The sequence below is a fragment of the Amyelois transitella genome, chromosome 29 (genome assembly GCF_032362555.1).
Source record: "Amyelois transitella isolate CPQ chromosome 29, ilAmyTran1.1, whole genome shotgun sequence".
In the NCBI taxonomy this organism is placed as follows: Eukaryota; Metazoa; Arthropoda; class Insecta; order Lepidoptera; family Pyralidae; genus Amyelois; species Amyelois transitella.
In genome coordinates this window covers 3,803,243-3,816,014 of record NC_083532.1, presented here as the reverse complement: position 1 = coordinate 3,816,014, position 12,772 = coordinate 3,803,243, and the positions used below count along the sequence as shown (strand labels likewise).

The following is a 12,772-nucleotide window of genomic DNA, read 5'->3' as shown; positions in this document are numbered from 1 at the left end:
TAAACAGGAATCAAACAGAAAAATATGTTATCTATCCCCTCCTGGTAGGCGTGAAATTACATTGACTATTGAATTTTCACCAGCATCAAATGGCTTTCAAATAGTTATTTAAATTTCAAAATCACAATTTCATCATTAAGCCATCCAGGCTTCATGTTTTAATGACTATCGTCTCTATATCCCCATACTAAGGACACGAGAAAAAAAAACAAATTACATATCATCAAACTGTCGTCACGATGTACGGATTATTTAAATTCGCGCTTCATTCATGGTTCATTCACATTCCAAATTCAAATCGCTTTCCACGAAACAATTTGTCACCTTATTCCTTTGCTATAAGGCTGTTTACCAAGCGGGAACTAATTGTAATGCATAGTGCATACTTGAGATTCAATCGAAGTTATGTCACAGCGTGAATGAAAGTTGATATCTGTATAAGGGTATGTTTACATTGTGTAATACCGGTGATATGTTTTGATTGGTAAAGGAAGTCAGTGTGTCAGAAGATTCTTGACAAAAATGGAAGGTCAACTATATCCATGCCATAATTGTAATATTGTGTCGTGTGGTTCCCAGCACCTATATAAGAATAGGACCACTCCATCACTTTCCCATGGCTGTGACCCTTTAACTCTGTATCGAATATTCGTGGTATGACAAAATACGTTGAGATAAGTCCCTCAAGCGACCGCGAAGGATATATCCCTTGCGGGGTAGAAAGAGCCAGCAGTCTTGAAAGACTGATAGTTAACGTTCAGCTGTTAGGTCTCGATGACAAAATTGAACTTCAAACAGTGACAGGATGTTAGCCCTGCCTGTATTGCCAACAAGAAGAATCTGAAGTTTATAAGCCTATCCCTTAGTTGCCTTTAACGAAATCACAGTTAAGAATAATAACGCCTTTGATATGACTAGGTCACGGTTAAAATTTAAGACCTATATTTGCTAATTGATGTCCGGGGAAAATGCTGCAGTGTAGTTTGTTCCGCCGCTTACACTTGCGGTTTGGAACCGGTAGTAGTTATTAATACTTAAGTTATGTTGACGTCATCAAGCTATACTTTGTATCCTATTTAAGGCGAAGTTAAGGTCATAACATTTTCTATGTGCCCCAATGAACATTTAGCACATCTTAAATCTTGGCATTATTGGCAAATCTTATCTTACAAGGACTGTCCAAGCTGACAGCCGACTAGAACAATGCGTTTTATCTAGGTCACCTGCACCGCATGACTTTAAATGGCAATAATTATTTTTAATGCTAGGCAGCATAAGGCTACGTGTGTCATTTTATGTGTCATGACTTTGGTGGAAGCATAATTCTTTTAATACATACACATAGTCACGTCTATATCCCTTGTAGAGTAAAAAAAAATTCAAAATTCAAAATTTTTATTCATTACTATATGATACTATATATCGCTTAACAATTGTCAAAACGTATGGTTTAACAACATTGGTTGACGTCAAATAAATTACTTAAAAACTAAGTTTACTGCCGCTTCCAAGGCGTCAGTGCAGAAGAAGCGGTAACAAACTGCACTGCAGCATTTTATTCAACAACGTCAACTTCACAATATTAAGACAGAGACAGCCAGCAGTCTTAAAAAGACTGAAAGGCCACGTTTAGTTGTATGGCTTAATGATGGAATTGAGATACAAATAGTGACAGGTTGCTAGCCCAAGGCCTTCAAGAAGAATCCCAAGCATATTTTTGCCCTCAGATTTAAGTGTGTGTGTGGCGGTAAGCAAGATGGGTCCTAAAGGGTCGCACGCGAGGTCAAATAGTGCCTATTCACTGTAGGCTTGACTTAAAAATCCCTAAGTTATAAGTAGTCGCCTTTTACGTCATCCATAGGAAATATATGGAGTGGTCTTATCCTAAAGTACCGATAACCATACGATACCATAATAATTAATCCTACTAATATTATAAATACGAAAGTCTGTGAGTCAGTATGGATGTTCGTAAGTCTTTCACGCAAAAACTACTGAAGAGATTACGATGAAATTTCGTATATAGGTAGCTAAGCACTCCGAATAACATATACGCTTTTATCCCGGATTTCGCGCGGGATTGATAGGGGATTCAATGCGGACGGAGTCGAGGGCGGCCTCCAGTACATACATACATAAAAATCACGTCTTTTTCCCGGAGGGGTAGACTTAATACTTACGCTTCGCAATAAGGAAGTTTCCCGTATCCCTTGTACGTCCTCATGTTCAGTGTCATACCGCATTCTTGGCACTTGAAGCAGCCTTTATGCCACACCTGGAACAAACAATATGTGCAATTAGAAATTAAATCGATAGTCTCAAATCTATCGGTAAGCCTAGCAGCTGAACGTGGCCTATCAGTGTTTTCAAGACTGTTGGCTCTGTCTTCCCCGCCAGGGATATAGACGTGGTTATGTGTGTGTATGTATGCAGATTTTAATACACAATATAAATATGACATCAGCATACAATGCGGCCATGCCCACAGCGAGCAGCGTTGGATACGCGTAGAATTGGTGTCCAAAAATTCTAAAACTATATCCACTATTTTGATTTTTTTTAATAGTGAGTTTGATGTTTTTTAAAAGTTGAGCGTGTTCATAATTAACTATGTCTTAAAATATGAAACGCGATTTACCATACACCCTGTATAATCCATTGACAAGCCAGAGACAAAGTAAAGAGAGCTAGCAGTCTTGAAAATACTGAAGGCCATATTCAGCTGTACTGAAATAGTTACAGGTTGCTATCCCATCGCCTACTAGAAGAATCCCAATTTTATGATAGGAAAGATAATGGTGATGTAAGTGAGTGGGTGAGAGAAGGAGTGGTCCTATTATAAACTGCCGGAAACCACACGGCATACCGAATTTCATTCGAATCGGTCGTGCCGTTTAGGTGTGAAAGCGGAACAGACAGACATACAGACTTATTAGTATAGGATGCCACAGCTGCTTTTCTATTCTATTATAGATTGATAAAGTCTACCTAAAAAGAGGCTATACTTGAGATTATGAAAGACCCTGTAGCGGGTGCGATGATTCGGCTCGACCACCATCAAAGGAAAGATCGTCCGCCTGGCTAGGTATTATGCCTGGGGAACCGCGGCTCTGACGATGTTGTATCAGAAGTTGTATATATGCTCCAATCCGTGAAATCTTTGCTTGCGCGATTTAGGTTTTTCGCTGTTTTTGGCGTATAGATATCGCCACAAAACCTGTGACTGTCTGAATCACAAGCCATCCAGTTGAACGTGGCCAATTCAATTCTTTACAAGTGTCGGCCTTGTGTACCCCGTAAAAGTTCGTACATACGAACTTACATAACTTAGTTGGTGAACTCTACCGGAAGTGACGTAACATACAAATTGGTTTATTTTTATGTGAGTAAATAAAAGTTACATTGCAAGTTACATTAAAAGTTTATGTTAAATATAGACGTGACTCCGTATTGTAGTACTCCGTTTGCGTTGTAGTTTTAATTCCTCACGGGGTAGACAGAGTCAACAATAAAAAAAAACCTTATGTTAGTTTTTATTGTATTGCCGTGTGGTTCCCGGCACCAATAGAAAAAAGAATAGGACCACTCCATCTCTTTCCCATAGATGTCGTAAAAGGCGACTAAGGGGTAGGCTTATAAACTTGGGATTCTTCTTTTAGGCGATGGGTTAGCAACCTGTCACTATTTGAATCTCAATTCTATCTTAAAGCCAAACAGCTGAACGTGGCCTATTAGTCTTTACAAGACTGTGGCTCTGTCTTCCCCACAAGGGATATAGACGTGATCATATGTATGTACGTTTTAGGTAAAATTTAAGTACATAAGTTTTATTTTATTAAAAGTTTATGTTAGATAAGGCTCTGTCTTCCCCACAAGGGATATAGACGTGATCATATGTATGTACGTTTTAGGTAAAATTTAAGTACTTACATAAGTTTTATTTTATTAAAAGTTTATGTTAGATAAGGCTCTGTCTTCCCCACAAGGGATATAGTCGTGATCATATGTATGTACGTTTTAGGTAAAATTTAAGTAGGTACATAAGTTTTATTTTATTAAAAGTTTATGTTAGATAAAGACGTGACTCCGTTTTCCCGTTTGTGTTGTAGTTTTAATCCCTCACGGGGTAGACAGAGCCAAGTATAATAAAAAAAAAACCTATGTTCGTTTTTAAACTGTTTCTGACCCATCTCAATGGACGGACGGACTGCCCTACATATAGGATTGGACACGGATGTTCATTATTCGTGTAGGATTTGTATGTGTATGACCGTGCCTGACTCAACCAATGACACAGTTCAATTGTGTGGAACTGGAATACGCGTTCTGGGAATATTGGAATCATCTATCATCATAAATTATTCTGGTCTTTTATAAAATCTAATAGACATGGTTCGAACTCTTTGCCTTCAACCATGTATCTTGAAGATCAATCAGCTGATACTAGTGATGATATTTCCAATCTTTTTGCTACATATTTCCATTCTAATTTTCAAGACAATTCCACTGATTCTTCAAATTCTGTTCCTGCTGGTCATTTGCATGGATTTAATTTGATCTCGAATATTGAAATTGACACTGATTTTGTTCTCAAATCGTTAACAACTGTTGACATCTCTAAAGGTGCAGGGCCTGACCTGATTGATGCTAAATTTGTTGCTGGCTGTGCTGCTGGTTTATGTCATCCTTTATCGATTCTGTTTAGAAGGTCTATTGTTGAAGGGACTGTGCCTAAAATATGGAAGCAAGCATTTATTACTCCAGTACATAAAAATGGAAGCAAGAGTAATATTAAAAATTATAGACCAATTTCTAAATTATGCATTTTCGTAAAAATTTTTGAGAAAATTATACATGATCAAGTGTACAATGCTTTGGCTTCATCATTTATCGAAGAGCAGCATGGTTTTCTAAGAAAGAGGTCGACTAACTCCAATCTTATTAGTTTTATTGATTATGTTACAGTTAATATGGAATCAGGTGGACAAGTGGACTCTGTGTTCACGGATTTTAGCAAGGCATTCGATCGTATCGATCATGGAATCCTGCTAAAAAAACTTTACTTAGCCGGAATCCATGGAAACCTATTTAGGTGGTTCAGCTCTTATATTGAAAACCGATCCCAAGCCGTAGCTATTAATGGCTCCCTATCTATTTGGAATGTGGTGCCTTCTGGGGTACCTCAAGGCTCATTATTAGGACCCTTACTTTTTAATATTTTCATAAATGATGTGCGCTCCTGCTTCTCAAACTCTCAGGTTCTCCTTTACGCGGATGATATGAAAATTTTCAGTAACATTTCTAGTGTGTCGGATTGTTTACTTCTTCAAGAGGATTTAAATAAATTTGCTGAATATTGCTCTAGTAATAAATTGGACTTAAACATTAATAAATGCTACTATATTTCATTTACCAGAAAGACAAAACCGACGCATTACAATTATTGTTTATTAGGCAATGAACTAAAGAGAGTCGAAGAGATTCGGGACTTAGGTATCATACATGATTCAAAATTAACATACGAAATTCATATCGATCACATAGTTAAAAAGGCCTCTAGATCTTTAGGATTTCTTAAAAGGTCGTGCTCTCAGTTCACTAATGTTAAACTGATAAAAATACTATACTGTGCCCTGGTTCGTAGCTCCCTCGAGTATTGCTCCCAAGTCTGGAATCCTCAGTACAATATATATATTGATAGGCTTGAATCAATCCAAAGAAAATTTTTAAGGTACTTGCAATTTAAAACAAAGTGTTTTGATTCTTACTATAATTCTATGTGTTCAAGGTACCATTTTCTGCCATTATATATTCGCAGACAAACTGCCGATATTATGTTTTTAGTAAAAATTGCTCAAAGCCAGTTAGATACTCCATCTTTATTAAATAAAATTTATTTGAAAGTGCCTACTAGAACTGTTAGGTTGCCCACATTTCTATATGTTCCATATAGTGCATGTAAATATAGACATAACTCTTTCTTTGTCAGATCTGCTATTGAGATAAATAAAATAGCTGCCCACCCAGATCTTGATTTATTCAATTCTAGTGTCAATAAATTTAAAAACACTTTATCTCAGGCATGGTTTAATGGTTCTCTCTCTGCAAGTTAGGTGTTCTCCTTGTGTGATATATCTCTTTTTTTTCTGATTTCTCTCTTTTTTATGTTAGTTTTTTTCCCCCTAAATTTTTCTTTCCTTCTCTTTCAGACAAGCTGCTTAGTTACTCATATGCGAGAACATGTTAATGGTCATTTGTTGTTTATTTCTTTGTTTATCTAGTTATGTAAGACTGTTTGTTCTCCAAATAAAATAAAATAAAATAAATAAAATAAATAAATCTCAACGAGTTACAACTATTATTACGTCTTTATTTATGGTTTTTATACATACATACATACATATAATCACGTCTATATCCCTTGTGGGGAAGACAGAGCCACAGTCTTGTAAAGACTAATAGGCCACGTTCGGCTATTTGGCTTTAAGATAGAATTGAGATTCTAATAGTGACGGGTTGTTAGCCCATTGCCGAAAAGAAGAATTTCAAGTCAGTCTCATCAAGACTGTTGGCTCAGGCTACCCCGCAAGGGATATATACGTGATTTTATGCATGTATGTATATAATAATTGAAAATTCTAACTCCCTCAGTTTTGAAGTCGGCTAAAACACTGTTAGCCGCTCAACACTAGGTACTCGGCGACCTTAGAACGCCATCTGCTGTAATAGGGTCAGGTAACCACTTTCTATGTATTGCAATTGCAATATCATTGCGAATTATATTTATACTATCTGTGCCGGCGACTTTGTCCGCGTGGAATAGTTATTTTGGGCATCATTGAAGCCCTCGAGGATGAATAATGGGTCTACTGGAAGAGATTTCTTTTGAAATAAGTAGCACCTTTGTACTAGAATTACTGTAATAAATGCTTCTGTATATAATTTTTGTGTACATAAATAAATAAATAAATAATTTTCCCAGTTTTTTTTGCATATTTTTCATATGTTTTAAAGTTTACCGTAATTATCTAACGGGGTGCTATAAACCTGCACATTCAGTTAACTGAATGTTTGGTTCCCGGTTCAAGTTGGCACGTGGCCCAGGTGGTATTCGAACCTGAGCCTTTCTGCGCATCATGCACTTTCTGAGCCTATATCATCCTTCTCCGTACTTCACACAAAAGTTCATGGGAGAGGTTTCGACGTGAAAGACAGACAAACAAACACACATTCACAATAATAGTAAGAACGGATTCAACAAACCCAGAGCAACGCCGTTTGACCGTTCTCCGCTCTGTGCGCGCAATCAATACACAATGTAATATTATATTAGTCACCGTCCAATCCCCGTTGAATTAATATAATAATTCAATTTGGCTTGATTGTCATTGTGACCGAACTACAAATTGGTCCTCTAGAGATTCTGAGAAGCGGCTACAACTAACCAAACATACATACGTATATATCACTGCTTTATCCTTAACGGGGTAGACAGAGACAGTACTCTCGTGGATTCAATGTATTCTCTCGTCCATATTCCTATTCTAAGTTTAATTGATATTGTGAAGTTGACGTTGTTGAAGAAAATGCTGCAGTGCAGTTTGTTACCGCTTCTTCTGCACTGACGCCTTGGAAGCGGCAGTAAACTTAGTTTTAAGTAATTTATTTGACGTCAACCAATGTTGTTAAACCATACGATTTGACAATTATTAAGCGAAATGAAGTATGCTATAATAATGAATAAAAAATTTGAATTTGATTAAAACGGATACATCCAACTGTATGGCTAGATAATGGAATTGAGATTCAAATAGTGACAGGTTGCTACCCCATCGCCTACAAGAGGAATGCCAAGTTCATAAGCTCACCTTTAGTCGCCTTTTGTGACATCCACATGAATGATATGGGAGTGGTTCTATTCTTAAATGGCCGGAACCCACACGGCGTCTAATGTGTCAAGCTTCAGGTTTACGATGACCTATACATTTTTAAATAATAATTTTAAGCCAAATAGCTGAGCGTGGCCTATCATTCTTCTCAAGACAGTTGGCTCTGTCTACCCCACAAGGGATATAGACGTGACCATATATATGTATGTATACATTTTTAAGACTCAGTGAACCTCACACAGACCAATATCATTTATCTTTACGTAACGAGCCGTGAAAATTGTGCAACGCGCCGATACCCGCGACTAATTACGTGTTTAACTATAGCTATAATAGTTTTAACGATAATAGTTACGGACCTATAGTTAAAAACGACCAACTAATTGTTAGCCAGTCGATGTGTTAAGATGCATATCTGTATTTTCCGTGTTGCAATTGCATACATACATACATATAATCACGTCTATATCCCTTGCGGGGTAGACAGAGCTAACAGTCTTGAAAATACTGATAGTTCACGTTCAGCTATTTGGCTTTAAGATAGAATTGAGATTCAAATAGTGACAGTTGCTAGCCCATCGCCTAAAAGAAGAATCCCGTTTATAAGCCTATCCCTTAGTTTTTACCTTACGTGTACCTTTTATGAAAACCATGGGAAAGATAAGGAGCGGTCCTATTCTTTTTTTTATTGGTGCCGGGAACAACACGGCACATATTATTATGTTTCTTTTTATCATTACATTACCCTTATTTATTTTGGGAGTTAGAAGCGAAATCTTTGAAACCATTAAACTTAAACGACTTTGTACTTAACTAACTAATTGAGGCTTAATTAAGTTAATGTGGATTCATGTCATTCATAAATTACTTTCGTCATATTAGAAGAAAAATATTGTCATATTTTTAGAAAATTATCAAAGTAAAATCAGTAGTGTGGTTTTAGATTTAAGATTTACACTAATAACGATGATTATTTTTGGCAAAAACATTTCGGACAAAAATATTCACATAAAGGAAAACTAGGTACTTTATATGCGACCGAAGCTGGAGTTTGCACGTAATTCACTTTAATAACATATTTAATTATTTTTAATAGAATATTTCAAAATCACAGACTTTACCAATCTAACTACGTAGGTTATAAATACCTTTAACCAAATATTATAAGGTCGACTTATATTTTTACTACGCTTTTATTTACCAAAATAAATATTCTGCAAAGAAGTTTAACATAAAAAAAAGTGCTGTGACGTCAGACGTCTGGTTATACGCAATACATGGAAAGCGAACGTAATTTTAGACACTGCCGTCACACGGTTCCGTGGTGTAGTGGTTATCACATCTGCTTTACACGCAGAAGGCCGCCAGTTCGATCCTGGCCGGAATCACATCTTTTGCCAGACTCGAATTTTTCCCTTTTTTCTTATTTTTAATACTCAAATATTGTTTATTAATTTTTATTTCAAAATGTTATAGTTTTATAAGTTGCCGATTATTTCCTCATCATCTACAAAAAATCGTGTAATGCTTAATGAACTGTCGGGAAAATGAAGTTTTTTTTTAATTACTTTATTTGCCATTCCATGCATTACCGTTTCTCAAGTGAAGTTAAATAGAAGGACAAAAAAATCGATACTTTGCTTAATGACTTAGGTAGTTAGTTACATAAATTTACATTACATACATACATATGTATATGCTTTTTCGGTCCGATTCTAAATAATTTTGTGTTCCTTTATTGCCCATGGTCCTTTACTTAGGTACTTATTTTATCTATTTTAACCGACTTCGAAAAAGGAAGTATTTAATTTTGGCTAGTAATACCATCTGAGCTCAATGAGCCGTAACCATTCGAACATTGACCTATCACAACTTAAAAAAAACAAATAAGTTCTGGTACTGCTAACTACTTGCTATGGCCAACAACCATTAGTTAGACCATTGACCTACCACAATGTATATAAAAAAGTACGAATTTCTTCTGGTAGGTACACGTCATGGCATGGCCAATGCCTACCTAACCATTCGATGATACCACAAAAAGGAATTTAGGTATTTTAAAATAGGTTTTTGAACTTAACATTCGACCTAAATGTATAGGAAAAAAAAGAATTGCGTCTTCTACATGGCCAGTACCAAACCATTCCGACCATTAACCTAACAAATAAAAAAAATATACATGAATTTTCCATGGCCATCGTGTTGATTTTTTTAATTTGTACCTTATTCGACCTGCCACAAAAAAAAGGTTATTTGTCTTATACATGTTATGGCCAGTGATATAGCAGAAATGCTATGGCCGTTACAACTGTTACCTAATAGAAAGTCCCGCTACGCGGAACTACGTTAGGTAAATTGCGTTACCGCAAAAATAGGATATAAATGTCAACTGATCTAGAAAAATGTTTTTAAGATGGTATGTATTTACCAATAGATAGCGACTTCTCGCGAGTCTAGTTCTTTTATTCATAAGTTCCTAACCTTTGATAAGGCATGTCTTACTAGGGCTTCCAGACGCTCATAAGACTTTTTGATTGTTTGTCCGGCCAATATTTACGGATTCTGCTCCCATGGAGCAAACATAATTTTTAAGCAATTTTTGGTCAATTTTAATAAACAGGTAGTGTTTTATTTTTTAGCAAATCTTTTGCCCGCGATTTGTCCATGTGGAGGTCTTGGTGGGTGTTAGTCAAAATTTTTGCAATAAAAAATAGCCTATGTTGTTCTCCAGGGTCTATCTCATACATACATAACATATAATCACGTATATATCCCTTGCGGGATAGACAGAGGCAACAGTCTTGAAAAGAAAGATTTATTGGCCACATTCAGCTAAATGGCTTTAAGATAGAATTGAGATTCAAATAGTGACAGGTTGCCAGCCCATCTCCTAAAAGGAGAATCCAAAGTATATAAGCCTATCCGTTAGTCGCCTTTTACGATATCTATGGGAAAGACATGGAGTCGTCCCATCCTTTTTTCTATTGGTTCCACAAGGCAATTTGGTGGCTGTAATTTTTAATTCATGCCAATGCTAAAATTGTTATTATTTGAAAAACAGGTTTCCTTATATTGTTTTTTTGCCGCTGGGGAAAACCAGATCGAACTCACTTGTTCAAGGACATTCAATTTTGGACAATTTGTTATGAATGACTTTTGAAATGTTTGACTCATGACATGAGGATGGGTGTGGACCAAAAAAATGTAACATTTCTTCTGATTCAAATTTTCTTCAATCAACTATACTTATTCTTATCATAGACTGGTATCCAATCAAACAAAAATTTCTTCACTTTTTTATAATTTCATTTGACCAATAGCTTCCTGTCCCTGCTTCACACCCCTCTTTTCCAACATTTCAAACAGCATCAAAATCCGTCTACAACTTTTTGAGATTAGCACATAGATACAGACAGAGAAAATATGGTGACTTCATCCAAAATGAATAGCAAAAAGTAAACAAGAATGTAATAATACAATAAAATGCATACATACAATCACGCGTTTATTACACCTTTCCACTTGACACAGAAAAAAAATATCTAATTTTTTTTAAAGAGTTTTTAGTGATCTGATAATGGAAATGGAGTTTACCTAAGTTTACCCAATGGAAATTTATTAGGCAAGGGAACTAAAACTCTATATGTATATCAAATTTGTAGGTTTTTAGATTTGCAGAACCAAGAACTTCATCTAATTGTCATATAAACACCCAATGTTTACCTTCTGGAAGATATTTGGAATACAATTAAGAAAACTGCAAATGAAATGGTTCAGTATTTTTTTTTAAATCAAAATCATTTTGTAGTCTGGACTTTATTAAGTCAGTTAACAACATAGCCATTCAATGTCTACTGATAAAAATCTGCTACACAAGACTTTAATTTCTTTTTTATCACTGATAACTTATCTCATGCTAAGATAAGGTTTAGTAAACAGCCAAATTATAGGTAAAAATAATGAGAACATTACCTAACAAAAAAATTATGAGTTTTTTATCAGGCAGGTTGTAAGGTCAATCGATCACGCACCTCATTGTTATTTTAGCGAAAATTTGTGTAGTTAAGGTATTTACTGTAAACAGCATCATTTGTATTTGAATACAATCAATGTAAAATGTGACAAGGTCGCATTGCTAAAGAAAAGTCTAATTGGGTAAAAGGTCGATGGTATAAAGATATGGCGTTATACCAGTGATATCAGAGGCAATTTATGTAATTTAATGAGTCATTCCTCGGCTCGACGAATTGATGTAAGTACCGGCCTACTGTTACACAGTCGCTAAAAAAGTTAACACCATTCGAATTTAGAACAGGCCTTTGTTGTCGAAGCAACAGAGTCTAAAAGAAAGTTAACATTTTATATCTTTCTGTGTGATCAGAATCAATTTACAGGAAATTAAACTAGTTTACTATGGAATGCAAGAGAAAATTACTTACCTTGTCCAAACATTTCAGCTCCTCTGTCGGATAAACTGTTTTCTCACACCTCGCGCAAGTTTTATTCATGTTGAACGGTTACTACACACTAATAACTATTTTAAGTATAGGCACTGGTATTTCACAGAGCAACACAAATTCCCACGATTCACAAACAAAGTTCTGAAATCACTTTTCGTTAAAAACACTCACGAGCACGATTTTCGTAGCATCCCCGAACGCGCATGCCAAAAAATGACAAATGGCGGCTGCTAGGGTTGCCTGCTTAAGAAATTAAGAGTTTGAGTTGCCAACAAAAACCTTTTACAAAGCGTTGTTTTATTCTTCTTGGTACTTATGTTCTGAAAAAGATTCCATTTATTATTATGATACAAGTATCATAAATACTATGTTTTTAAATTAGGAAGTTGGAAACTGATTTAATTTACTGAAAATGTTGAAAAA

The 12,772-nt window shown here is 35.7% G+C and overlaps 1 protein-coding gene and 1 non-coding gene across 3 annotated transcripts in view; one reads left to right on the top strand and one right to left on the bottom strand.

The window, feature by feature from the left end:
• The window catches only part of LOC106132241 (LIM and SH3 domain protein Lasp), a 27,823-nt gene extending 15,244 nt beyond the window's left edge, over nucleotides 1-12,579 (bottom strand). For both annotated transcript variants that reach the window (XM_060952655.1, XM_013331602.2), the window contains exons 1-2: nucleotides 12,329-12,579; nucleotides 2,181-2,275 (exon numbers count right to left, since the gene is read on the bottom strand). In XM_060952655.1, coding sequence (XP_060808638.1) covers nucleotides 2,181-2,275; nucleotides 12,329-12,397 — 164 coding nt within the window. In that variant the 5' untranslated portion in view covers nucleotides 12,398-12,579. The remainder of the gene's footprint in view (nucleotides 1-2,180; nucleotides 2,276-12,328) is intronic.
• On the top strand, nucleotides 9,205-9,277 carry Trnav-uac (transfer RNA valine (anticodon UAC)). The gene has a single exon. It is a non-coding gene; the product is annotated as a tRNA-Val (tRNA).
• Nucleotides 12,580-12,772: the final 193 nt, after the last annotated feature.